The sequence below is a fragment of the Lineus longissimus genome, chromosome 13 (assembly GCF_910592395.1).
Source record: "Lineus longissimus chromosome 13, tnLinLong1.2, whole genome shotgun sequence".
NCBI classification, from domain to species: Eukaryota; Metazoa; Nemertea; class Pilidiophora; order Heteronemertea; family Lineidae; genus Lineus; species Lineus longissimus.
In genome coordinates this window covers 7,551,933-7,577,620 of record NC_088320.1, presented here as the reverse complement: position 1 = coordinate 7,577,620, position 25,688 = coordinate 7,551,933, and the positions used below count along the sequence as shown (strand labels likewise).

The following is a 25,688-nucleotide window of genomic DNA, read 5'->3' as shown; positions in this document are numbered from 1 at the left end:
CTAATTTGGACAATGTCTAGACCGTAAAAAACATTGAAAAATCCCTCATTTTTGCGGCTTAATGCTGGAATGGTCTGATCACCTTAATACAACTACGCAATCTCAAATTATTCATCTTGCAAGAGAATGCACAAACAATGTTAATTTCCCTTGTTTCAGATTTAAAATGGGCTATTATTAACATGTAATCGAAAAAGCAACGACCATTTTCTTCGTAACTATCAATTTTGCCTCGCAATTATTATCTGCTCGGATGAATAAAATTATTGAACGTGCTTGATTGCGACATTAGAAGGTAAACAATGACAATGAAAGCTCAGATTTCGATTTGACATGTTTGAAGAGGTTGCCGAAACGACTATTTTGATATCAGGTGCTTGTGTCATAATGCGTTGATTTCAGTACAGTTTTGATGGAGATGATGGTGATGAAAAGTACTGACGAGGAAGCTGGATGCAGCTGCTGCTGTACAATGGCCTTGTGGATAACTGCATTGAATCGTGCTTGATCCTAATGTGTTGCAAACACAGTATCTGCACTACAGTGTTGTGGATGACTATTGTCTTGAGCCACCAGTAAATTAAAATGGCGTATTACCCCTTTAAAAATAGAACTGGCCAATCAACAATCTATATCATAATACTATAAGGCGGCTCGCTAAAGTGCCATTTGGGGGTCGTGTTTCGTCTCGAAATTTTGCACGTTTGCAGGTGATATGTTATCCTGATGCAACGTCATGTTTATTTTCGGAAATTTACTTCAGCGGAGCAGTAATGAGGGATTTTTAATCGGACACAGTCAATTCTCCTTACCACTCGCGGAAGCCAAGTCATTGCTGTTTAGTTATGCAGGGGATTAATGAATCACCTGCACTCCCTGTGGGGTGACTAACACTACCTGTTGAACGGCTGGCTGTAGGGGGGTGATTGGAACAGCCTGTACACGCGTTGACCTGCTGAACCAAGGTAAATGTTATTTTCAATCCACGATTGTAGGTCACCTGATCTTCGAGATTTCGCGGGGAAAGAAATTGTAAACAAACGTATGTGTGCAGTTCAAATGTAAACAAAAATGTATTTTTGGTACTTTCGGTTGCTGGACTTGGGTTTTCCCGCAGTAAGGAGCTGGGGTCAAATTGGTGGTCTATTGTTTATGGGTGCTGTGTTAGCCAGAGCTAACCCGTGATAATGAAGGTTACCATGGTATGTTTATGTGCTCACCACAGCTCTCAATACTTGATCTGAAGAGGCGCGCTGAACCTGAAATGGCCTTATCAGGGAGCTGCTCACGGTGCTGAACTTCTAGCTTGCCTGTCCAGTAAGTGCCTTGCCCGAGACCTGGCCACATGTAGGAGGAGCACGCATTTTAAAGTTATAGGCCGACATGTGAAGGCCTATCTGGGTACTCCTTCTTCTCCGTATAAAAAGGCGCATATTGCTGACTAAGGAACGAGGCATTGCCTCATCATCTCTATCGGACCAACTGATATACTTTTATATGCACGCATACAGCACGCCACAGCTAGGTTCGAGTCTGTGGACAAATGGTTGGTTTAATTTGTCTCTTCGATATGGCTCCTTTGATATTGCATTAGATGTTTATTGCAATTCAATCTATTCAAGGTATAGCCCATTTGAACCTGCCTGCGCCACGGGTACAATGCTAGTTGATTTATATTTCAGGCCTCTACTTCACCAGGGTAGTACCACAACACAGAACCTCATATCGCCAGCATTGCTGACAGTGTGATGGTGTTAAAAAACATGTTAATCGCCCTGTAACTCGGGTGTAAAGTAAAAGATAGGTTGATGTCATTGGGCACTTAACACCTTGGCACAGGTGTATTTATCCCCACAAGTCAAGTGAGGTTAGTGAGAGGTTAGGGACTTCAACTAGATCTACGGACCATTTGTCTCAATTTATCTCTCGAAAATCACCGAGGCTTCTTCTCGGCAGGTTTGAAGGCCAATTTGTTTGGACTGCTGATTGTGAATTGTGTTTGCCTTTTCCTCCATCCCGGGCCAGTGGTAAATATTCATCATTTCTAGTTTCAATTACCAAAGGCACCACCATTTGGCTTGTGGTATTCGACTCGATGACTCGACGACGCGATGGCTCGATGACGCGATCGTTGCTATGGATTTTGCTAAAATACGGAATCCCATGATCCTGGTCTCCGGGCTACCGCTGCAACAGCAGAGGTTTTAGCTCGGCCTTCCCATACCCAGCTACGGTATGTAGAAGGATGTGCCCCCCCCCCCCAGCCATGGCCACTGAAGATTGGTCCCCGCGATTGATTTTGATATTTAAAGGACTCGCGGAAGTTTCATAGCATGCAAAATGACCGGAGATTTAATTGACAAACAAGCTTCTAGTGGCCAATGTCAGATGTCATGTGGTAGTCTGTCAACAATCGGAATTTCGCATATGTGCAGTTTTTTAGACTCAGTCACTCAGTCCCTCTTCCGCCCCTTGACATCTGCCCCCCCCCCCCCCCCAATACATCAGCCCCTATACATGCTTTCCGAAATTGGTGGCTTGCATTGGAACTAACTTTTTCCCCCTTGTCCGTCATTAAAGGCATCCAAGTGTGTTGGTCAACCATGACTATCTCCTTTGTCCCTCCACCACAGGCCTAGTTTCCCCTTATGACATCACTATTTCGGACACTCAGCGCCCCATTTCTGGAAAGGTGTATAGGACATTTAATATTGCCGTGCTGAACGGATATCCAGAGCCAACCTTGTCTCCAGGAACTCGCGTGTCATTTTAACATTGGAATTTCTGCTCGTAAAGAACCTGGGTAGGAGGTTGATCTGAACCAGCTATATTTAGGTGTATTCAGCTGTATTGACGGTAAGCTTGCATAGCAACATGGCGCATGGTTTTATCAAAAATGCGAACTTGTAGGAAACGAAAAATGGTCGGATTAGATACGGTGAAAACAGCTGGAAAGGGGTTGGTAATGATCAGTTCTTTTTTATTTTCCTCCACTTATGATTCTATGTATAAATTACAGTCCAGGCAGTGATATTCTTTAAAAAGATTCCAACTTGATCGCGTCATCGAGTCATCGCGTCGTCGAGTCATCGAGTCGAATACCACAAGCCCCACCATTTTGGCTAGAACTTAAAATCCTAAAACAATTGGAACTTCTTCAAAATTTAAAACCTGGGAGGCTGATCTCTGGAAAACAAAGAACAGACTCCCATCCTTGAAATTGAGATTCACTTGGTTTTGAAAGAATCTAAATCCTTTAGGATTTCAAGTTCTAGCCAAATGGTGGTGCCCTTGGTCAACCCTTAAGACTCTTTCTGCTTTCATTTGGACGATATTCTGACAATTCAGTTTTTGCGCTCAGGTCAATAAAAATCAATTTAACGGTTATCAGCCACCATCAGGAAATGGTTGATGAGTGTTGCACTTTCGTCTTTCAGGCCCTGCACTTGATAACAATGCGCTCAGCAGGTGCAACTGTCTTTTCACTGTTGTGAGGAGGTAGGCCTTGACATCTTGTATATGAAGAAAGTATTTACCATGGACTTTGGGTCCTACTGGTGGTAATTCATCTTGTGAGTTCTGTGATCTGTCACTTTCTGACAGCTACTTGCCCTGGGATGGAATGCATTAGCATCATAGAGCAACAGGTAACAGCTGTTACTAAACAGTACTTTGAGTTTGGCTTACATGAGGCCTAGGATACCGGCAGCAGTAATTTAGAGGAAGTATTCATCTGACCACCTCCCAAAACGACTTTATTGGCACCAAGCATTTAACGATTTAGTATTACATAGATTTAGGTGGTTCTTCCCTGGTTTCATATAATGATTACATACTACATGAGTGTGTATGTACTGCTTAGTGCACTGCAATCAAATGAGTGGGGTTGATAAATAGAACATAGGATCAGGTACAATGTAGGCAGTGCTGCTGAAAGAAATTAATAGAGAACAGAGTACAAATTATTACAATTATGTATACGTCCACATTCCTTGTGTAGTTTGTGTCAAACAGGATGAACCCCAAACTGCCTCCCAACACAACCCAACGTACTTTACAATATAATAAATATGTTGTAATTCATTTCTTGTGACTTGATTCTCTGGCCATTTCTATGCCACGTTGATGCAGTTGTTTATAGAAATTCATAACTAAATCTGTTGTTGTACCTTTCTGCCCGAGCCTTCGTTGCGCGTCAACGGAAAATACTAAAAAACCCGCTGATTGTGTTTCTACGTGATTAATAAAAACAAAGCTTCTTGGCTGCTGTCGGGCCGCTTCATCAGCGTCAATATTTAGCGCGGCGCTAATCTCTAGATTTATGACGATAAGGAGAGACAGTAGGATGCTTAGAGAGACGTATGGACCATCGTGCAATTAATCGCTTGCGATTGCCAAAGTCCAAAATAATAAAGATGTTTTCCGCGCAGATTATTTACTTTAGCAAAAAGAATGTCATCGCAATTAATGATGTTGTCTCTAAGTTGAGAAAACGCTATCAGGTTTTATCAGGTGGAAGCTGGATGGATGCCTTTGATTGTAAAAAACTATGATTTTAAATGTAACCTTGGGTTGGATATAATGTAGCCATCATTTTATCACAGTTTACCATACAATCTCCATCTTTCAGCTCATTTTGTCACAGTTTACCATACAATCTCCATCTTTCAGCACATTTTGTCACAGTTTACCATGCAATCTCCATCTTTCAGCTCATTTTGTCACAGTTTACCATACAATCTCCATCTTTCAGCACATTTTGTCACAGTTTACCATACAATCTCCATCTTTCAGCTCATTTTGTCACAGTTTACCATACAATCTCCATCTTTCAGCACATTTTGTCACAGTTTACCATACAATCTCCATCTTTCAGCTCATTGTGTCACAGTTTACCATACAATCTCCATCTTTCAGCTCATTGTGTCACTGTTTACCTCACAACCTCCATCTTTCTTGTCTTTGCAGATCTTGAACTTAGTGGGCAGAACTCGAGGTTAGACATCAACACTTTCAATGAACGGCATAGACATGGAATCCCCAGAACAGCAGCAGATCAATGGCACGTCGACGAGCGTCACCTTGCGAATGATAATGCAAGGAAAGGTACGTCAATTTTTGTTTTCAATATGCCCACCCCGGGAAATCAGCTGCACCCTCGCCGAGCATCACCAACCTTTCCGAGTCATGGCCAACCACCTCGCCGAGTAAATCCAGCCTCGGACTGTAAACAAAGCCCTTGTATGGACCAACTCACAGCTTCCTCACTGTGGCGAGGCTATGCCAGGACACACAACGAGTCCTGATGAGGCCTTCAAACCGATGTTGCAACTCTGGCTTCAGTGTTCAAGCTGTTACAGTTCAAAAGAATTCTTCGATTCCTCCCTTACGCGCAACTGTAGCAGCTGAAACGGGGGAACCAGAAATGCAACATGAGTTTGAAAACCTTAACCTAGCTCCTTAGTGATCCTGGCATAGCCTCGTCACAATGAGAAAGCTATCAGTTCGCTGTACGGTCCATGCGAGGGCCTCGTTGAGAGGTGGTCTTCAGTTGGTGGCTGAATTTTCTCGGGAGAGGTGGTTGGCCATGACTCTAATCGTGCGTTACATCTGAAAACAGCTTTCAAAAAAATATCTTCCCACATTGCGGCAAACCATATTGCTCTGGATCTCCTCAAAAGGAATGTTTTAATGTGAACATGAGAAGAAGCTTGATATGTTGATAGAGAATAGTTAAATAGCTCACTTTAAAGTCTTCTCGCATGTGATTTGAAGACATATCACGGAATGTGTAATCACACTTTAGAATTGTGCGTTTTCGCCATGTAATTCTTTGCCTTGAAACTACAGTTTTAAAAAGATAAAATGGTGACATGAATGTGTAAGGTCATCTGTTGGCGTGTTAGGGGTTTGAAAGCTGCGGCTGCGACATAGTTGACACAATGTCGCCATTTTGAACAATGACATTACTAAAGGCCCGTATCCACTACAGTAACGAATGCGGAAAACGATGCAACTTTCACAGTCTTTTGATTCATTTTCGCCAGAAGTTCTTGGAACTGCAATTGTATTAACAACCACAATATGCCTGTTGACGGGGCACAAAAGCATCGGTTAACCACAGTGGATTCAGGCGTTGATTGCAAAAAGCTGAAGCCCAAATGCAGCTAAATTAATAAACGAGTTGTGTACATGGCATGAAACAAGCAGATCTTGCCAAGAAATCAAAGTGAGGCTGATCATTGTTACGAAATCTGATCTCACGGAGAATGGATCGAATTTCAGGGAGAAATGATGTTCAAATTAACTCGTAATACTTTTAATTGGGGCCTTGGGCAATTTCGACTTCGACCAATGTTGCAATGAGTTATGTAGATTTCATGGTTAATTTTATCAAGAATTAAGAACGACTAGTCTTTACCAAGTCTTGATTTTATGTATAGCACTTGACAGGGTCAACAGACATTATGTCCTGTACCCGCTTATATACTGACGCCGATAAATTATTTTCAAGAGTGGTCAGTGGCACATGACAGCCTGATATCTAATAGATCATGTCACAGGAAACAATCAGATTTTTTCTTTCTTTATGTCTGACGTCCTGACTTTGCATGACTTTGCCCGACGTCATCTGGATATACAGTACATGTAGTTGCTCTACACCATTAAGCGCTGCACTCATACGGAGGAATATCAACCCTTGGGTCATCTTTTACACCAGCGCCCGGTCGTTCATAAAGAATTGGCCACTTTAAACTTGACATTGAGTTCGATTAGGAGTTGAGTGGTGGCCACAGGAACCACCATTTTGGCTAGAACTTGTAATCCTAGAGCAATGAGAACTGAATACCAATTTCAAGGATGGGAGTCAATTCCCTTGGTTACCTGGACGAGTCTTACGCTGTTTTCCAGCTGAAAGCTATCTGTCTTTAATCCGGTCTTGGTCCGCACCCAACTCTTCCATGATGTAATCTCCATCCCCACTAGCATCAGCAGCATCCATCACCTACGATATATGTCGCAGAAGCTGGCATATCCTGATCCCGCATGACACAGGATGCTCATCGGTACGACGTGGGGGTGACAGGAGTGGTACGCTATCATCCTCCAGCCTCATTTGTTACTGATTACACCCTAAATATAATAAATTGTGCGCTTTGACGAGGTGTTTTAGATGAAGGTAACATCATGATGCGCTCGTAATTCTCTTAGCGGCATATATGGGAGGCAGGTGGGAGAGTGTTGGTGTCATTGATCTGATAGTGGTACAGATCTTGCATACTGTAAACCCTCATATTTTCGTGGCGTTTTATTTATTTTTGCAGTTTTAACCGGGCCGTTCAAAACTCTGCATTTTTTAAGCGTTTCGTGATGGGTTTCCTTTAAAATTGATGGGTGAAGTATAAATTCTGCTGACTGACTATTTTTACTACCTCACCAATATTTCAGTTTTCTGGTCGAGAAACTAATGTCTAAGCATTCATGGTTTTTAGCAGGAAAATCATTGTTTTATTGACGATGAAAGATGAGATATGAAGGAAAACCCTCACCCTTTCCTGAAAATTTGGTGTGAAAAAACCCTTATGGAACAGCGAGAAACTTGCTTTCTGTGCCTGTTTTCAATGTAAGTTGTGTCCGCCAGCCATTAAGGGTTAATCTTCATATTCAAAATGTATATACCAATTAAACAAGTACATACAGGTATATGATAAGTGCTTGGTGATAGAGTCATACCAGTGACCTCGATGTCTTATCACCTCTGGGCCTGAACCTGGTAGCTCCTTGAATGTCAACGTCAATAGACACTTGACTTTTAAGTTATCAGTGTCAAACACATAATACAATGTACTCTTTTCGCTATCATTTTCTGACCAAATATGTTTTATTTGTATTGATTTGGTGATGCTCTCACCACATGATCATTAGTGTTGTCAGGTACAGGTCAGTCAGAAGCTCGAAACAGGACAAAACCAAAGGAAGTTGTCATAAAACATTTGAAATGATGTAGGCAAAATGGGTAATAGGCGAAATGGGTAATAGGCGAAATGGGGATGAACCGGTTGGCCATGGGAACCACCATTTTGGCTAGAACTTTTAAAATCTTGAACAAATTCGAACTTGAATGAAGTGAATGCCAATTTCATGGATGGGAGTACGTTTTTTGTTTTCCAGAAAACAGACCCCCAAACCTTGAAATTGGCATTCACTTCAATGAAAGAGTTGTAAATTTCTTTGGATTTCAAGTTCTTAGCAAATGGTGGTGGTTTTATAGAGCAGTGCCAGAGCACATACTTAGCTCGATGTTTCCCGGTAAATATGAATGGGTTCTTCCTTGAAAAACTCTGAGCATCTTGGGCCCTGATTATTTTGCTAAAAGGTCGCTTGGCATTATTATTAATAAATGATAATTTACAGTTATCAATGATAATAAAAATAATGCTGATAGCGGCAATAAATTCCCCGTCAATTTTAAGCATGCTCGACTCGACTTTGCACACACTGATTTACTGATCGATTTATTATACCGTTATGGCCGAGGTGCATACCGGCAGAAATACACACACACTTTATGTCGAGAATTATGTTCGATTATGACAATGTGTGGGAAAGATAAAACATTAACGCTTTCTTGGACGGTGTCTTGATTTGAATGAAACCAAACCAATTATTGTTATGTATATATTATTCCTTGTTTGGTGCAGAAGGCCTAGCAAATCGTTCAAAACTATGCTACAGTTAAGCCCAAAAGTGCAATACAATTTACACTGTGCTGTTTTCCTCAAAGGCCTATACCATTCATTATAATTTGAAATTTGTAATTGAATTTGAAAATTTCAAATTGCGTAAGAAATGTAATTTCAGAATTGCCGTTGTGTAGGCAGATATGCAAATACTAAAATGCCAAGTTTCAGCAGATTTGCATGCATAATAACTGCACTACGGCATTGCGTATAACTGCATGTCTATTTTCTTGGACGAACGACATACCCCTTTTAAAAATTTTAGATTTAGATTTACAGTTGGTTGAATGCAACAGTGTTGAGTGAAGTTTCGCATGACCTTCCCACCGAAGTATTTTGTTCTGCTTCACATAGGTCTCCTACCCATTGCGGCAGCCGGCAATAAATTCATATCAGAGATCAAAATAATAATGTCCGTGTGACGGCCTGGTGCTGAAGGAAACGCACTTTTCTAAAGCTGTTGCCAACGGCGATACAATGCTCCACGCAGAGCTATTGAAAAAATGCAAATTAATTATGGTGCGGTTGTTTAGCGGTGAAGTCATATCGAGGTATCAACTACACACAGTTTCCTCTGGCTGCTAAGCTGGTGGGCTGCTACCTGAATATTAAAAGTGTTATACTTTTGGTCTGGGAATTTTTTCAATTTCTTTTCATGATATTAAGAAGGTGTGCCTTTGGTGTTTTGAAATGAACTTCTTTATTTGTGATTGAAAATCAGGAATATTCATTATTGATAAACACAGTCCGTGAAATATCCTTTAAGCATTTTTTGGAGAATTTAAAAAGGTAATTCCCATTGCAAACCCCTATTCGAAGATTTGTCATCAAAATGCTGGAACAGAGTATTTTTGGGTGAAACTGTGGGGGGGGGGGGGGCAGCAACTCTAGGTGCGGCTCAGGTATCGTCAAAACACACAAATCACTGAAGTCATGTGTGGTATTTATAACCACAGCAGCATGCATACAAAAGCCAAAAAACATCTTTGGAATTGAATCATTTGAACCAGAACCAGTCTTTAATAATAGCTTGAAACATAAGATGATTAAAAATGTTTGAGATATTCGTCTGTGCGAATTGTTCACGTGTGCTCTTCTGGAGCCTCAGCTTTGGAAAGGGACTCCCATCATCTTCAACTTGACACCTGAACAACCAGCATCCGTAAAGATACAGCCATGCACCTGATACAACCAGTGTTGATATTAGTTCAATTCTCAACTAATTATATCGTATTTTTAAGCGGGTATAGTTTTTCTACTGAAATATGAATCTGACCCGATCAGCTTGATAAATATTTTTCATTTTTTTGTGTACCTCTGTTAGAGTTATGGTTCACCTATATTCATGGAGGTTCATATATTAAGTTGAAAGCTGACCAGCAACTGGGACATTATTAGCTCTATGAATAATATTTGGCAATTGTAATGTAAGTAGGAGGAAACCGGAGACCCCAGAGGAAATCTACGCTGTCGAAGAGAGTCGCACTCTCTACCACATGAGTGTACCGGGAATTGAACCCGGGATCTCGGAAGTCACAGGTGCGGATAGATCCGCTGGGCCACTCCGAAAGTCATGGAGGTTTGACAGACTAAGGTGCTGGTGGTTGCTGGCTTTGTAAAAAAGATTGTGAGGTGACTTGCACAGAATATATAACTAAAATTGAGTGTTCTTCGCCAAAGTGAATCAGCCGTACCATTTATTAACAAAAATGAGCAAATGAAAAGTATATGGAAAACCAGTCATTATTGCGCGGAAGTATAAATGAGTAGAAGTAATTGAACTCTAACGCTAAGAAATCTTAAGTCATTACTACATTGTACGAAAAGGAAATATTTTTTACCCATGCACTAACCCCATTAGGATGTAATGAATTGTCGATGGTGAGTGGACGCCATTCACTTCATGTATACGCGTGGCGTAATTCGCCCATTTAACTTGCATGGCATATCGGGACGTTTCTGAAGCAATATGCGAGCGATTTATTGCGTATCGTTAATCCGATTGATTGGTTTATAATTACGCTGCCCTATAGAATGATTTTGGATTCGGCTATAATTAGATTAGGGATGCTTTGTGGTCGTTTGAGAGACTGGCAGTTCTTTGTCACCTTCTGCAGCCTTGCTTTGGAATTGGAGGTGGTTTTCTCCAGGGAGTGTTCCTCCTGCAACGCAAGATGGGCGTTTTTAGAGTACAGTTAGGCCCCGGTTGACTTTATTGGCCTAGTGACAACGTCTTCCACCAGTGATAGAGTCAATTCAAGCTACCCATGTTTCTCACTTGGTGGGGCCTTTTTCTTGGCCTAACATAGACACCACATACAAGGAACCTCAGTTTTAAGTCTCATGTTAAGGACTGTGAAGAACCAGGACTTCTAGTTCCTTGAGACAGGCCAGTTCATCCAGAAATACCATCCTGTGTTCTCCACGGGATCGAACCTCAGCCCTCTGGCGTGGTAGCCAGCGGTGTCAACCACTAGGGGATGAAGCTCGTAAGGAGACAGGCAGGCAATGCGTTTGGTCTGATTTTGCATTCAAACAACTCTGTAAAATTAAATTGTGATAACACAATATCACAAAATTGAATTAAATCACCTACGACCAGTTTTTTGAAAAACATGTTTCCAAGACATGCCAAATGTCGACAGGAAGTAACAAATTTAAATGACACATATGGTGTGATAACTTATGGGAGGCTTGGTCACAAGTTGTTGATAGGATGTGCAACGCTATGAATCAGAAACACATGTGCAGTTCTATCTCAGTATATCAGTGATGGAGTTAGATTCACAGATGTGTCCGTGTCAAGCTGTGCCATTGACTTGCACATGACAAGTTGTCTACCCATTCTCCTGTCGCCTTGGTCCCGAGGGGTTAACCTTCCATGAAGACCACAATTTAGTCTCTATCAAAGTAGATTAGCATAATTATTGTAATTTCACACATCAGTTGTTTTATTGGTCTTATGACCGTGCGGCATCGGCGGTAACTTTCTTGTTTCCAACACGGTGGTGCTGGCTCCATCTGCCATTTGAGCCGACAGACCTGACTGTTGTCTAAAGTTTGCTCCAAGATGTTGAGGAAGGTTGCATATCGCTGTAATTTTCACAAAATGCTCTTGGACTCTCATCAAACCCAGCTCATCCTGTCCCACTGTTTTCATCCGTTTAAAAATTCATTGCAAACACAACCAGTCCAGAAAAAAAACTCGGGACTACAGCTGCAGGCCAGAGTCCTCTATTAAAACATGTGTACATTACGTGTACATTGTTGTGCATAGGTTTTGGTAAAAAAGTACTCATTGGACCAATCAATCTGCACAAAATTTTATATGTGTCAAGAAGAACCCTTTGCCAATAGCATAATAAAGTTTTAAAAAATTCCAATACCGATTGCCTGAGAAAAAAAGATTTCCGTACACCATATCCATCAAAACGTCACTGGCGCATTGATATGGCCCTGTCAAAGTACAAGTTCTAAACTGACCAGTGAGACCACATTTTCTTAAATATATTATCAAAAAGCATATTTCTGTGATGGCCTGACTCTGTAGATTAAGAATCAACCACAGATTGAGAATTAATTCCACTTTGGTCCATCCCAGCCATGTATTTACCACAACTTGACATTTTGATAAGCTCTATGTGCCACACTTCCGGTCGTGGATGAATACAGGTCTCTGCCCAGCAAGGTAATTGGTTAAGCGTTTGTGATAGGTTTCCTTTAACATATGTTGAATTATATTGTTATTACTAAAGTCGTTAGTCTGGACCATAAAGTCAAATATCAGTACATGTATGATGAATAAAAAAATCTTGTCTTGTTTCATCCTGATTGAGTGTTTCTTATTTGAGATCATGTAGCGCCAGAATTCCTGAGGAGACCAATTAGATAATTAGGGTGTATCGGCTAATTAGATGAGATGAATTACTGTGTTTAATTGATTAGGATGAACGGAGAGTAGCTTGAGTCTTATTCCTCCACTTTTCTTTTCACATTGAAAACTGGTATCTTCTGTGATTTCTGGTGTTGGGAAGATTTTGTTGTTGACCGATATCAAATCTTTCAGGCCGTTACTCTTCTCGCACGGTTTGATTTGAAAAGCGAGGCGAATTTCAGAAAATCGGACTTTCGAAATCGGCTGAGGATAGCACAGATTGCTTCGCCATCTGATAACTACCAATCTTTAATTGGCAAAAATAACTTTGTTTCTAGAATGTGGTATCATGCTGACGGCTCAATGAACAGCCAATGAAAGTGTATTTTGCAGCATGGTCATCAGAGTAGAAATAACTAAATAAGAGAAAGCCCCCGAGGAGGAGGTTGAAGTCCCGACGTTGAGATACTTTTTCTGGTCATCCGCTGGTGCAAGGAATCAGTCGAGAAATGTCATGAGCAGATTAGTCCCCTCTTCCGCACCTTATTAAGACGGCGATGTCGCAAGCCTAACTCATTACTAGTTTATTTACTGACACCGCCCTCTGCTTGTCACAGATCATCTAATCACACTTCGTCAGCAAGTGATGCTCATCTTCCCAGCATCCAGTTGATTTCTTATAACAAAGCGTTACAGATACGTCGCAGTGAAAATCAGATTGTCGTAAGCACCTTAGCGCTGATTGAAGTTTTGTATCTCTATTGTAGGAGATTAACGGACAATGATTGGCGCTGGGAAGGCCGACGTTCTCGGGTTCTTTCTTGTGCTGTTTCGATCAGAATGGCCATTACATCAAATGAGTATTTTGTCATCCTTGTCTGGCCTTTATCTCTTTGGCTGTAAAATCTTAATTGTGGCAGAGATTGGACAGGCAGTGACTGGTAATAGACGTACAAGCTTCACTGGCTTATATCATTACCTAAGTCGCAGCCTATTTGCGACTTTGCTAAGTCAAGTGCGGGGATGCGATTAATTTTTGCTTTTATTGCATGTATTGGCAAATATGAATAACAACTATGGGTCATTCTCTCCTCGAAGAGAATATATAAAACAGCCAAAGAAAAAAGGAAAAATCCCTTCAAAATCATCTTTCTTGGAACGCGGATGGTAAATGACATAACTTTGTAAAAGTCGTTTTTGACATCGAGTTCTAGCGTTCTTCGTGGGGTTAAACTCTGGAATACATCGCACCGTGATCATTCTGACTCCGTGCATTGCTCTCTCTTCTCAGAGATGCCATCCTTAGTACGAAATTCATCATGAAGCAAAGGCACGGTCATTGATATGCCGTACATCTTGTTTGAGTCAGACCGCCCCAGGGACTCCCACCCTGGATTGCCCGCCTCCCCGACCTTTCCCAATCGCGCTGTTGAGATCTCTCTTGACATTATTACTTGATACCCTCACTACATGACTGCCAATATATTTTCAAGTCATTTAATAGACGAATTATTTGAGGTGTCATGTCGCCTGTTGTTGTCATGACGATGTGGTGTCAGTAATGAGCATTTCCTCTGGTCGGTCAGTGACGGTGGGTTGTATCCATTTACAGTTCGATCCTGGGCATAGTACTCTCCATGTAAACACCAAATGGAGGTAATTTTTAAGTGCCATGATTAAGTCCCTATTGCATTGGCTGGAAAAGGACACGCAAGCGCGGGTCAAGTTTATTTCTTAATTTTACACCTGATCCTCGTGGGGCGATTCTGTTGTGGCTTTGACAAAAACATGACTCGTCCAATTACAAGGCGGGAATTGCTTCTTGTTCGAAAGAAGTGGCCGTCTCTTTGCTAATTGGTTGGGTTCTTTATTATGAGCTCTACCACTATCTTCTCATGGGATACTCACTGAGTTTCCTGCTCATCTTACACTCGCGTCAAATTCACTTTGATAACGAATCCTTAAACAAACAGTGATGCTGGGAATGGAAACTAAATATTGTATTGTTGAAAACTACATAATTTTATATATAATAATATTGTTGAAAACTAAGTCACATATTTTTTAAAACTAAGTAACGTATTGTTGAAAACTAAGTAATGTATTGTTGAAAACTAAATAATGTTTTGTTGACAATTAAATCAAGTGTTGTTGAAAACTATATAATGTGTTCTTGAAAACTAACTAATGCATTGTGGAAAATTAAGTAACGTATTGTTGAAAACTAAATAATGTTTTGTTGACATTTAAATCAAGTATTGTTGAAAACTGTATAATGTATTGTTTAAACCTAAATAATGTATTATGCCTTGTTGACAACTAAATAATGTATCGTTGAAAAAAGAATAAAGTATTGTTGAAAACTGAATAATGGATTCTTGAAAACTGAACAGCCAAAGAAGTTTTCATGGGCAGTCAGTGCGGTGCGGCAGAGATCAACGGTCCGTGTCGGCCTACTGTGTTAAGCCGGTCGAAGGGTGCCTGTACATAAAGCCTATATATCACGTCATGTAATGGGCCTATGTGAACCAGATGCAGCAAAACCCGCTAAAAAGCATCTGCGCAGTATGTTGCACAACCAGGACACAAGAGGGATAAATTTAAAACATTTTTTGTTCCTGTCACATGTGTGACTCGTCTATTCATTGTACACCTCGCTGCTAAAGCTGTTGCCCTTAGGTGATGTATGATGCTATTGTGGAAAAATACAATTGATAGGCCTAATTTATGTGAAGCTTCGATATACTGATCAGTACAGCTGCTCTCGTGGTTTTAACGCTCTCGGAGTCGAATTGTCGTGATACTCGTCTGCAGCAAGTAATTAGGAATTTTTACAGTAAAGGGGCTGACGACAAATTTGAGAAAGATATACAACTTGGTTGGGAGAAATCCATCAATGGCTTCAGGTGCTGTTGACCACCAAATTCTTGAGGGTGTTTCTTTTATTTCGCGGAAATTTCGTCTTCCTGGATTTCTGCAACAACTGCTTCCCGAAAATGATGGATTTTAAAATGAAAATTACAATGGGAATTTTAAAAAGAATACAATAGAAATGTCCTAATCTGACAAAATCATAGCCTTGAAGATCTTTTTGAGAATCGAAAAAAAAAGATGTGTGAAAGATTTGCGGTTTATGGTAGCTACATGTTTTGATTGTCACTTGGCATGAGGACCGACAGTGTCCATGTTTATTGGATATAAAAATGAAAATTGACTGTTATTGTATAGTGGTATAGCACACATTATCAGCCAATCAAAGCCATGATTACAAATCATATTCAACCAATCAGAAGCTTGATATGAACCATAATCAAATCCAAACTTGCGATGGCGATATATAGAATAGTAATAATGAGGTATTTATAGTGATTGTGTTGTACCCAATGGTGATATCTTAAGGGGATTTCTCAGGACCAACGCATCGGCCAAGTTTTTTCATTTTCTTGGGCGGTGAAATGAACCGTATCATTTCCTGTTTATAAGTCCGGCGCAGATCAGTTAGCGAGACACAGCCTGATAAACATGCAGACATTAGGGCCTGCAATAGGGCCTGCAATAGGGTTCCATGAGGAAACTCTTGTATGACTTGATAAGGCATCAACTGCTTTGATACCTAATGGCGTGCAATGGCCATTGTATTCATCATACAAAGTTCGCTTTAACCCATTATTGCAGCTAGTGGTCCTTTAGCCATCTCTCGAAGACTCCATTATTCAAAGGATTAGCTTTAATAGCCCTTAAAAAGTTAACCGTTTACCGTAATTCATTTAACCCTTAAAGTGCTGGTTTCCTCTGTCCCAAAATGATAATGAAATTCATGAAAGTGACTTTTTTCTCTCAACAAAGTTATAAAAAATTCACCCTATCATTTTATCGCCAGACAACTGCTGTGCTGTTTGCATCAAATGGGTACGAATTTAAAGGATTAGAACTATTTGGCAGAAGTGGAGCCTATTCTCGTTCGTCAACCGCCCTGTCGCTATCATGTTCAGTTTTCAGTTTTTCAGAATGTGCATCGAGCATGATTGATAGCTGATTAAAATTCCTTTTATCTCTCCGTGGTTCAATTACATTATTACTGCATGTGTCTCAGTGAAAAAGATGATTACTTCCTTTTAAACCCCTACTGCTCAACGTGCCATGTCGGGCCATTGTTCCGAACATCCGTAGTGCATTAAGGAATCCTTGCCTACTTTAACATGTCGATTTCATGTTAAGAAGTGACTACGTGATTCAAGAGTCAAACCAATCTCATTGTCCATGAAAGAGTTAACATGATATTCTAAAACACCTTGATTTACAATGAAGCACTGTTTACAGTGTCTATGCACTATTCACCAATGAAGCCTCGTTTTGAAATCGGCGGTTATGATTAGGCAACCCAAACCGCTTGCATTGGTTCAAAATATGGAAGCAGTCAGAAAACATTCCAAGTCATATTTCATTGTTTAATCTGAGGTGTTCTAGAATAGAAATAGCTACCTCAATGTCGGTATTGATTTTGGCACCAAACACCGTTTGTTCGCCCCGCCAAAATCTCGTCTGTGGCCTTGGTTCTGGTCTACAATTTAGCTCCACCCTCGCAGCGTTTGGTGAGAGACGTCTTCCAGTGCAACTTTTAAGTAATGAAGATATTGCTCTCTAAAGTGACTGATCTTACATCACAGTATGACATTTCGACTGGCTGAGTCATTAGAGGGGATTCTTGCATCCTAATGGCACCGTAGGGCACCCAACGAACAACTTCAAACGTGCGAATAATGAAAAATGGTGTGCTCCGATAAGACGCGATCAGCGCTCGGACCCCCTGGCTACTATCAATCCACACAATTAATTTTCCGGCTATTTTAGTGGCGAGGATAAAATTAAGTGAATGGAGCATTGTCAGGAGGAGGTTCAATGACATGGTGAAGAGTGCTAGTCATTGAATTCAAGATTTGAAATCGATTTTTCATCTATCAAAGTTTGGAACTTTTCGGCGGTGTCATTTTCTGTATTTTCTATATTACTCTAAAGTGGAAAGTTTTCACTGCCGTTTTAGTTTAGTTGATTTTACAAATAACTGAGATCTGCAAAAATAAAGTCACAAAAATTATTGATACTTCCATGTTGACTATACACTCAGGAGTCTTTCAAAACAACATCGTTTACGAGAATTCTTTGAATCGTGATAAATCGGCCTGCGGCTTTTTTAGAAACGTTTCTCCGTAGGCAAGGGGTTAATTACTCCACCTGCGTATTGTGTCACCTCTCGGTGTTACGCCTAAGTAGAAAGCGATGTATGTAATTATGACTTTGTCCCTCGTGCACACCACCTGACCGATAAACCCTTGACGCGTATGCGACGACACGATCTGTGACGTCAACCGACTGCCACCAATTATTAACCTGTCTTTCACGATTACCGAATCGATCTGCAGCAATCACTTGTCTTGGATGCTAACTCTTTACGACCGAGACTCTATTAGCCTCATCGCTAGCATATCACTTTGTCCTTGTGTTGATACCTAGCTCTTGATTAGTCCAATGCCGTGGCCAGTTTAAAATACTTTCGCTGACGCATGATCGGGTGGACTTTTGCTGTTGCTTTGAAGGTCAGGCTGTGGTGGCCGGTGGTACAGGAATGGCATTCCGAACTATCAGAGGTACTCTGTCGGTAGCCTTCCCTCATACCTCTGAAGAAATACATGCCATAAATCTAGATGCCTCTGTTCAGTGCATTTCACCAACTCTGCCATATAGAGTGTCCACAATGGTTACAGGAAAATTCATCCCCGGATAATTCGTCCCCGCAAATTCGTCCCTGGATAATTCGTCCCCAAGGAAAATTCGTCCCCAGAAAATTCGTCCTCGAGGATAATTCGTCCCCAGAAAAATGAGTATACGGTATATAAACCAGTATATAGTGGACCCATTTTTCAATCACATGGACCTCACATAGTCTGCCCTTGTAATCTTCTTGGGACACTACACAAGTTTCAATGCAAAATGAATTGTAGTTTTAGAATGAAACAAAAAAACGCTGGAGTTAGTTCTCAGGTGGAGAGAAGAGGATCCTATTTGGGTGGCATAAGAGATTGGACAGACTGAAATATTGGTAACCGGATTTGCCTTGTCTCTACTTTAATCTGTAGTGGCTACTGCTGGTTTTATTGAGTGAATACAATTCAGTATTAGTAATGATTGTTTGTATTTTGTATTTGCAGGAAGTTGGAAGTATTATTGGGAAGAAAGGCGACAATGTCAAAAGATTTAGAGAAGATGTGAGTATCATTTCAAGTCTTCCCTCTAGAGGATGGCTACGGAGCTGGGATGTTACGCCAGGATCCGGTTATTCGAAACAAATGTTATCACTGATGCTGGCATTAACTCAACTTGGTGCTAAGTCTAATGGCTTAACTCAAGGAGACAACACCAAGTCAAGTTAACGCCAGTATTAGTGACTAACTTTGTTTTGACCAATCAGGCCCTGAACAATAAGGCATGCTAGGCCAGCGCTGGCCGTTTGCCCAAAACCTTGTCACGTTTTGGCCTGCGTACCTTTGCGTTATTGGCGAGACAACCAGTACCTCCCGTTAATTACTTCATCAACATCATCATTTGGGCATTGTGGCCAAAAGTTTGGCCTTCCCATACTATTAGACAACAGAACACCAGTATTGTAAGCTTACAACATAAAATAGGATAGGGCCGGCTAAGATTCTCAACATCACCCAGGCAACAGTTCGGGTCAAGAGTAACCTAATGCAAATAATAAAGACATTATCTTATTCTCATTCCTCAAACTCTATATATTTTCCCCCTATGTGTATTCGGTAATTCTTTTTCATTTCGAATAGGGCCACCAAATACTCACCCTAGGTGTATCTCAATCTCTTGCAGAGTGGTGCTAAAATAAATATATCTGATAACTCATGTCCAGAGAGAATCGTCACAGTCATGGGATCGACAGATGCTGTTGTACGAGCATTTTCCATGATCGCCAGAAAATTTGAAGAGGTACGTATCAAAGACAACATTTGTTAAATAGACAACTCGTGCGTGGGATTTAGCTGGCCAAGAGGATAATACCCCTACTTGTCACCAGGGGCCACCACTTGCTGTATCACACTTACGCTGATCTCTGATAATGATTGTCGTCAGTGTTGCGAGGCTGTTTTTGACACGGCTTGCAAATTTCAGGTAGGCCCAATGGTGCAACCTGTTCTAGTGCATTGTTATTGTAGTTCAATATTTTTTCATTAATTCTGCATGGAGAAGTTGCGGTCCTGCTGGAAGCCGTCTTTGTATGAAAAACCAACATATGCCCAAGTAGGCCCTTCAAAAGTGTTGGGCCGGGACGCTTACTGTTATCATGATCGCATGTATCAACAATTGCTTGTGTGCAGTGGTCATCGCATGTTCCTGCATCGAAGATCGGTGATCGCAGTGATCTGTACTCAATATCAAACCCATCACCGGCGTCACCTGCAGGCGTGAGACCTTCAGGTCGCACATGGCGGCAATGTGTTATGTTTTGACATGAAACGTACATTGATATGTTTCAAAGTGCCATTTTATCCAGAGGTTAGTCGTCGTTCACATCAGTGCTGTGATATTTTGCGCGCCTTCTAACCTTTTCCCTCTTTCTTTTTCCAGCTCTATTCTCCGTTACAGGACGTACAGGCACCACCTGGGCAGAAGCCGTCTATAACACTTCGGCTCATAGTCCCAGCAAGTCAGTGCGGCTCACTTATCGGCAAGGGTGGCTCAAAAATTAAAGAAATCCGAGACGTAAGTTTAGCGAAAAACGATCTCTTAACCTGTTTGTGAATGCAGTTTGTACTGCAGTGGGTGGCCAGTCCAAAACATCCTCATGTCAAAGAGTTCCGGGGTTAGCGAAAACAACCTCACTTTTAAATTTGAAAAACCTCCTCTTAAGTTCTATTCATAGGTTTACTTCAATCGAAATGTTGTTCCCCTTCACTTTTGCCTTTGCTTGCATGATCTTAAGCATCAAACCTGTGGTAGTTTCTTGATAGCCTCACGGTTCATCCAGAACTACAGTGCCGGCTTCTCCCAAGAGCAAACCCCCACCCTGTTGTGGGGTAGCCAGCAGTGTGTTAACTGCAGTATTTCTTCAGATAAAGACAAGACAGAATATTATGGATGGCTGTTTTGCTGTGCTTATGGACCTGAAGTATTAAGAACTTCAGCAAGAAATCTAAAGATTTAAGATTTCCTCGGCTATCTTAAAGAACATCAAGAATTCGGGGTTAATCCCGATTGCATCTTTAAGTCCCATTCTATTCATAAAGAGACGATTTAATTTCTACACAGGTCCCTAATTTAAAATCAAAGCTATCTCGATCCTCATCAAAGATTCTCCACAAGACCAGAATAGCCCGGCAGCGTTTAATTAACGACAAGATAATCGTTAGATCTGATTAGCATTATTTACTTAACGGTAATGCAGAATTCTGTGTGTTCGTGGTTTGGGAAATTTGAAATTTCATTCTTGAATGATCAGTAATGGAAATCACTTGAAACTTTGTGTGCAGGGAGATGTAGTTTGGTGGCTTGTGCTTTGGCCTAATGTTATGGATTAAATCCTTGGAGATTCGTTTTGTTGCTATTTTAAGAAAAATGGCATCAAAGTTTGGAATTTAGCTGGACATGCATCAGAAAATGTTGGACAAACTTGATCATGGCCTGAATGATCTGAAATTTGACCGGTCATTATATGGGCAATACCATGGTATGTTTTAACTCCAAAATAGTGGATATGGCGTTTATCATATTTTTGTGATAAAAATTTCTGACGAGAATCCGAAGTGAGAACCGAATTGAAATCGAGTAGTTAAGCGTAATCAAGCCGCATTTAATCCATCAATTTTCAATTTCATGTTAAATCAGAAAGTCTTCGTCATTATTTCACAATCAGAAATAGGGAAAAAACGCCTTTTCGGTTTCTTTGTCGTGGAATGAGAATAAAGGCTATATCGCAAATAAATTCTCTACGTGACTTTAAAAGATCGTTAGGATCCAATGTCTTTTTTGTTGAATTTCAAGAAAGGATTATAATGATGTGCGTTGTTGGTTTAATGTCTCGCGCAGGTGCCGCGTAGATTGTGGCTGGAAGGGAGGTTGCACTGTTTGTGTGCAGGTGGCAGCACCTCCTGGCGCGTTGATGGCTGTGGTTGGCCGAGATAAGTGTATTGAGTTGAGAGCTTAGCATCGACTGAGACATAATGGACGCCCCCACAATTTGTGGAGCGACACGAGCACCTACCATGCTCACTAACATACCTAAAGATAAATACTGGACAAACAAAGCCTGCCCCCGCCCCAATTTTTTAGAAAAATCTTTGAAAATGACAATGAAATTCTGGAAAAAGGGCCCCAGACCCTTTCTCCAAGTCTTGGATCCACACCTGATAACTGATAAAAGTGTGATTCCTACTGGTTCCCACACGATGGGTTGTCTGCTCAAGTGATATTTACTTTATTCTCGGTTTTTAACGACCAGTCCGTTGACCATGCCCCAATCTATGATTATAATACTGCATAGCCACATTCATGAATGGAGGCATATCTTCAAGCACGAATTCTGTCTGGATTGACTGGTTCAGCAATGAATTGACAGATTTGATGTAGGCCTACCCGGCTGGTCATCATTCTGGTATTCTGACCAATCACTGGTAATCGACACCATTTCTTCAATAAGCGGCAAAGATACGCTTACACACTGCGGGCCTATGCTCCGGATGGGCCTGAGCATTTTAGCATTGCTAAATCATGGCTGCCTGATTGTTGAAATGGGGCTGGACATACTACATGCTGAACTGGTCGTTTAAAACGGAAAATAAAGTATTCAAATAAATCGTAACTTGGTCTTAATTTGTTCGTTTCTGTTGCAGGCGAGTGGAGCCTCAGTCCAAGTAGCCAATGAAATGCTGCCAAACTCAACGGAGCGAGCAATTACCATATCCGGACCGTCAGAGGCGATCACCAAATGTATATTTCACATGTGTACTGTTTTTGTGGAGGTAAGTGTGGGAATGAAACTGTGGAGGTGGCGGGGGGGGGGGGGGGGTTGATGTTGTCTTACTTATCTTGTGTAGCTGATGATATATCTCTACATTTATTTGATTTAGTGTCCCAACAAGCTAATGCCTGTATTAGCTTCCCTCTATAGTGATTATTTTAATGTAGGGGGAGATTTAGGGGTTTTAACTTTGGTGTGTGGATGTTCCTCTCATCAGCTGTTCTAGATGTCAAAAAATCTTGCCTTGTTGATAGGCTTAATCATGTTAATAATGCTCTATAAAACAATGGCGCTTAATAAGTAGAAACTTTTGTAATATGATTGAAAAAAATTTGCAACCAGAAATGTTCTCTTATCATTGAGCAGCAAGCCGTAGTTCTAAAGCTTCTAGATTATAATGGTATAGATTTTATAGGCCAGGATTGATCTTAGCATAAATTATAAAATCTTTCAATATGGAAATTCGTTTTAACACCCTGTAGATAAGTAATAGAGATGCATAGTCTTCGGTAATTCTTGACAGTATACGATTTAAATGTGTTTTGTAATGAAAATAAATCATATCGTTGTAATACACCTTTAATTTATTTTGTAATGAATTGAATCATTATCCTCCCAATTTGATATCATTTAGATTCTTGACCAAAATTAATTTATTTGACATCTCCCGGTACATGTAGTTGAATACATGTAGTTAGATATTGTCTCAAATTTAGTGTTGTAATATATAATAGACCATGAATTTTTGTCCTAGGACAATCTTTCCCCGTTTATAAATAGTACAATTAATAGTAACCTCAAATTTTGATAATTTGTCATTTCTGCTCTTGCCAGTCAACGTGCCCGGGATAATATCGGCAGTGAGTAAAAGGTACTTATTTTTGTGTTTTTAGTGTTTCAGGATGCCTATAGATGGCCCCTCACACAGCAGTTTGTCCCGTCACATTATGGAGTACTCCGGGGGAAATGACATTGCCAGCTAATTGGTCGGTTAATTAGCTAATTGAATAATCAGCTTGTTAATTAGATAATTAAATGATGAGATGTACATGTGGCTAATAAAAAACGCTGCTGGTCTTCGCTTTATCTTGTGTATGAAAGTCTGTAGGACCCTCTCTCCTCGGTTTGTTTTCACTAGGTACAGTCCAAATCACATTTGACATCCCTAAATTCGCGTCATTGACATGCTACCCTGCACGCAGGTCGTGCGTAAGTTGAGCATAATTTACGTGAAACATAGAGAGAAAAGCGTGTCACTGGTGCGTCATTGGCGTACAAATTGGCGCGTAACTGGCCCATACGTTGCGTGTCACTGACGCGAAGCAGGGTGGAGGTCAATTGTGATTATGACTGTATCCTGCAATTTAGGACTCCAATGTTCACACGATACAAACTTTGCTTTGGATATAAATAGAGTACCAGCATCCCAGGTGGCACTGGTTTTCATGAGGGTATGTGTCAAAATTATGACAAAACTCAGACAAAATTGATGTCATATTTCTATCACAATGATGCACTACCCTGGTGACAGTCGGCGCCACACACAGCGGCTTTAGTTGTGCTGGTATCCTATTGAGGGGTTGGGGCCTACAGACTTTCTCACGCTGAGAAATGTAGACCTTTTGTATTTTGGCAACTTCTGGTGACATGCAAGAAAATACACGACAAAAAATGGTAGAGTGTTGGAAATCTTTAGAAGTTTTTTTGAGACGCTGGTCAATTAGCTGCGCGACTGAGAGGCACCAGTTTCTACCCCCCTGCTTGCGTCCCCCGAGTACTTCGTCTTGCCCTTCGATACCCTCTCTTAATCCCTTCTTCCTTCCTTTTATCCAGTCCCCCCCTAAGGGAGCCACCATCCCTTACCGTCCAAAACCGCCCATGCCGCCAATCATTTACTCAGGGGGTCAGGCCTTCGCGTTACACGGACAGTTTGCTATGCCAGCTCAACCTGCAGACGTAAGTCTCTTTTCCTTAAGTCTCCTTTGATTTGAAGCTTCCCAAGCAGATACAAAAAAAGATTTAAGCAACTTTTCAGATTTTGCTCTTTTTGAATTTCTTAAGTTTTTTCCTTCGATTTTTCTTTCCTTCTCGGTATGAAAACCGGTCTGCTTGGGAATCCTTCAGTTGTTGACAGTTCAAGAGTTCTTTCCAGACGCACCAAATAACCAAACCTCATACCTAGGGGTATCTCATCACCTGTTGTTCCGAGGTTGGAAAGCTACTCTCTTTCCATGAGCATCAAGATGCATTTCCAAAGTGCACGAACAGGTTGAAGTACCCCTAGGGACTTGGTTGTTTCAACCTCACCTAGGGCTGATTATTGTTTCGTTGTTTGGGACAAGGTTTTTATTCCCCGAACTGTCCACGCCGTTAGAGGTCATCGGTTAAATAGGGCTTTGGTTTATGATGTGGAGACTTTCCTAAAATTTCAGTTCAGCTAAAGGGGTTTCATCCTTTGATATGGCCTTCCCTTGGGTGATATGGCCTCAGGTCAAAATATCCTACAATCCTGCGGACATATTTTGGGGTTTCTTTCATAATGAAGTGTCAGTGAACTTGGGGTTCCGACGATATGTGTTGTGTAATCCTGCTTACAGATAAATTCCCATTAAACTTGTCAGCTTTAACTATTAGTGACCTTGACCAGAATGTTGCAAAGCCATCCCCCAGCCCCGTGCCTATTCTTCTAAACCTGAAAGTCGTACCTTCTTTGTTGTCGCTTTATGATATACCAAACTCGACCGCTCCTAAGCAATGGCTGATGAACCGGTAGTATCCTCGTACCAATGTGGGATATTGTAAACCTCGACCCCAGGGACCATAGTCTATCACTTTACCACGGCTTTGTATCTAAAAATGTAGTTGTTGCATTCCTGGGTACCAGGTTATGTCTGTTGTGATTTATGCCCCTTTCTAGAAGAAGAATATGGTGATGAAATATATTGTTTTATGTGATTTTGACGCCCAGTGATTTCAACAGAAGAGTCGCAAATGAGGGGGGGGGGGTGGCATCAAACCCAATGACCAGATGTTGTAATTGTCATCA

At 41.0% G+C, this 25,688-nt stretch overlaps 1 protein-coding gene across 8 annotated transcripts in view; it reads left to right on the top strand.

Annotated features, from left to right (window-relative positions):
- The window catches only part of LOC135497863 (poly(rC)-binding protein 3-like), a 210,199-nt gene that overhangs the window by 157,788 nt on the left and 26,723 nt on the right, over positions 1-25,688 (top strand). For all 8 annotated transcript variants that reach the window (XM_064787842.1, XM_064787843.1, XM_064787835.1 and 5 more), the window contains 6 exons: positions 4,969-5,106; positions 18,822-18,878; positions 19,498-19,614; positions 20,254-20,388; positions 22,515-22,643; positions 24,476-24,598. In XM_064787842.1, the coding sequence (XP_064643912.1) occupies positions 5,017-5,106; positions 18,822-18,878; positions 19,498-19,614; positions 20,254-20,388; positions 22,515-22,643; positions 24,476-24,598 (651 nt within the window). In that variant the 5' untranslated portion in view covers positions 4,969-5,016. The remainder of the gene's footprint in view (positions 1-4,968; positions 5,107-18,821; positions 18,879-19,497; positions 19,615-20,253; positions 20,389-22,514; positions 22,644-24,475; positions 24,599-25,688) is intronic.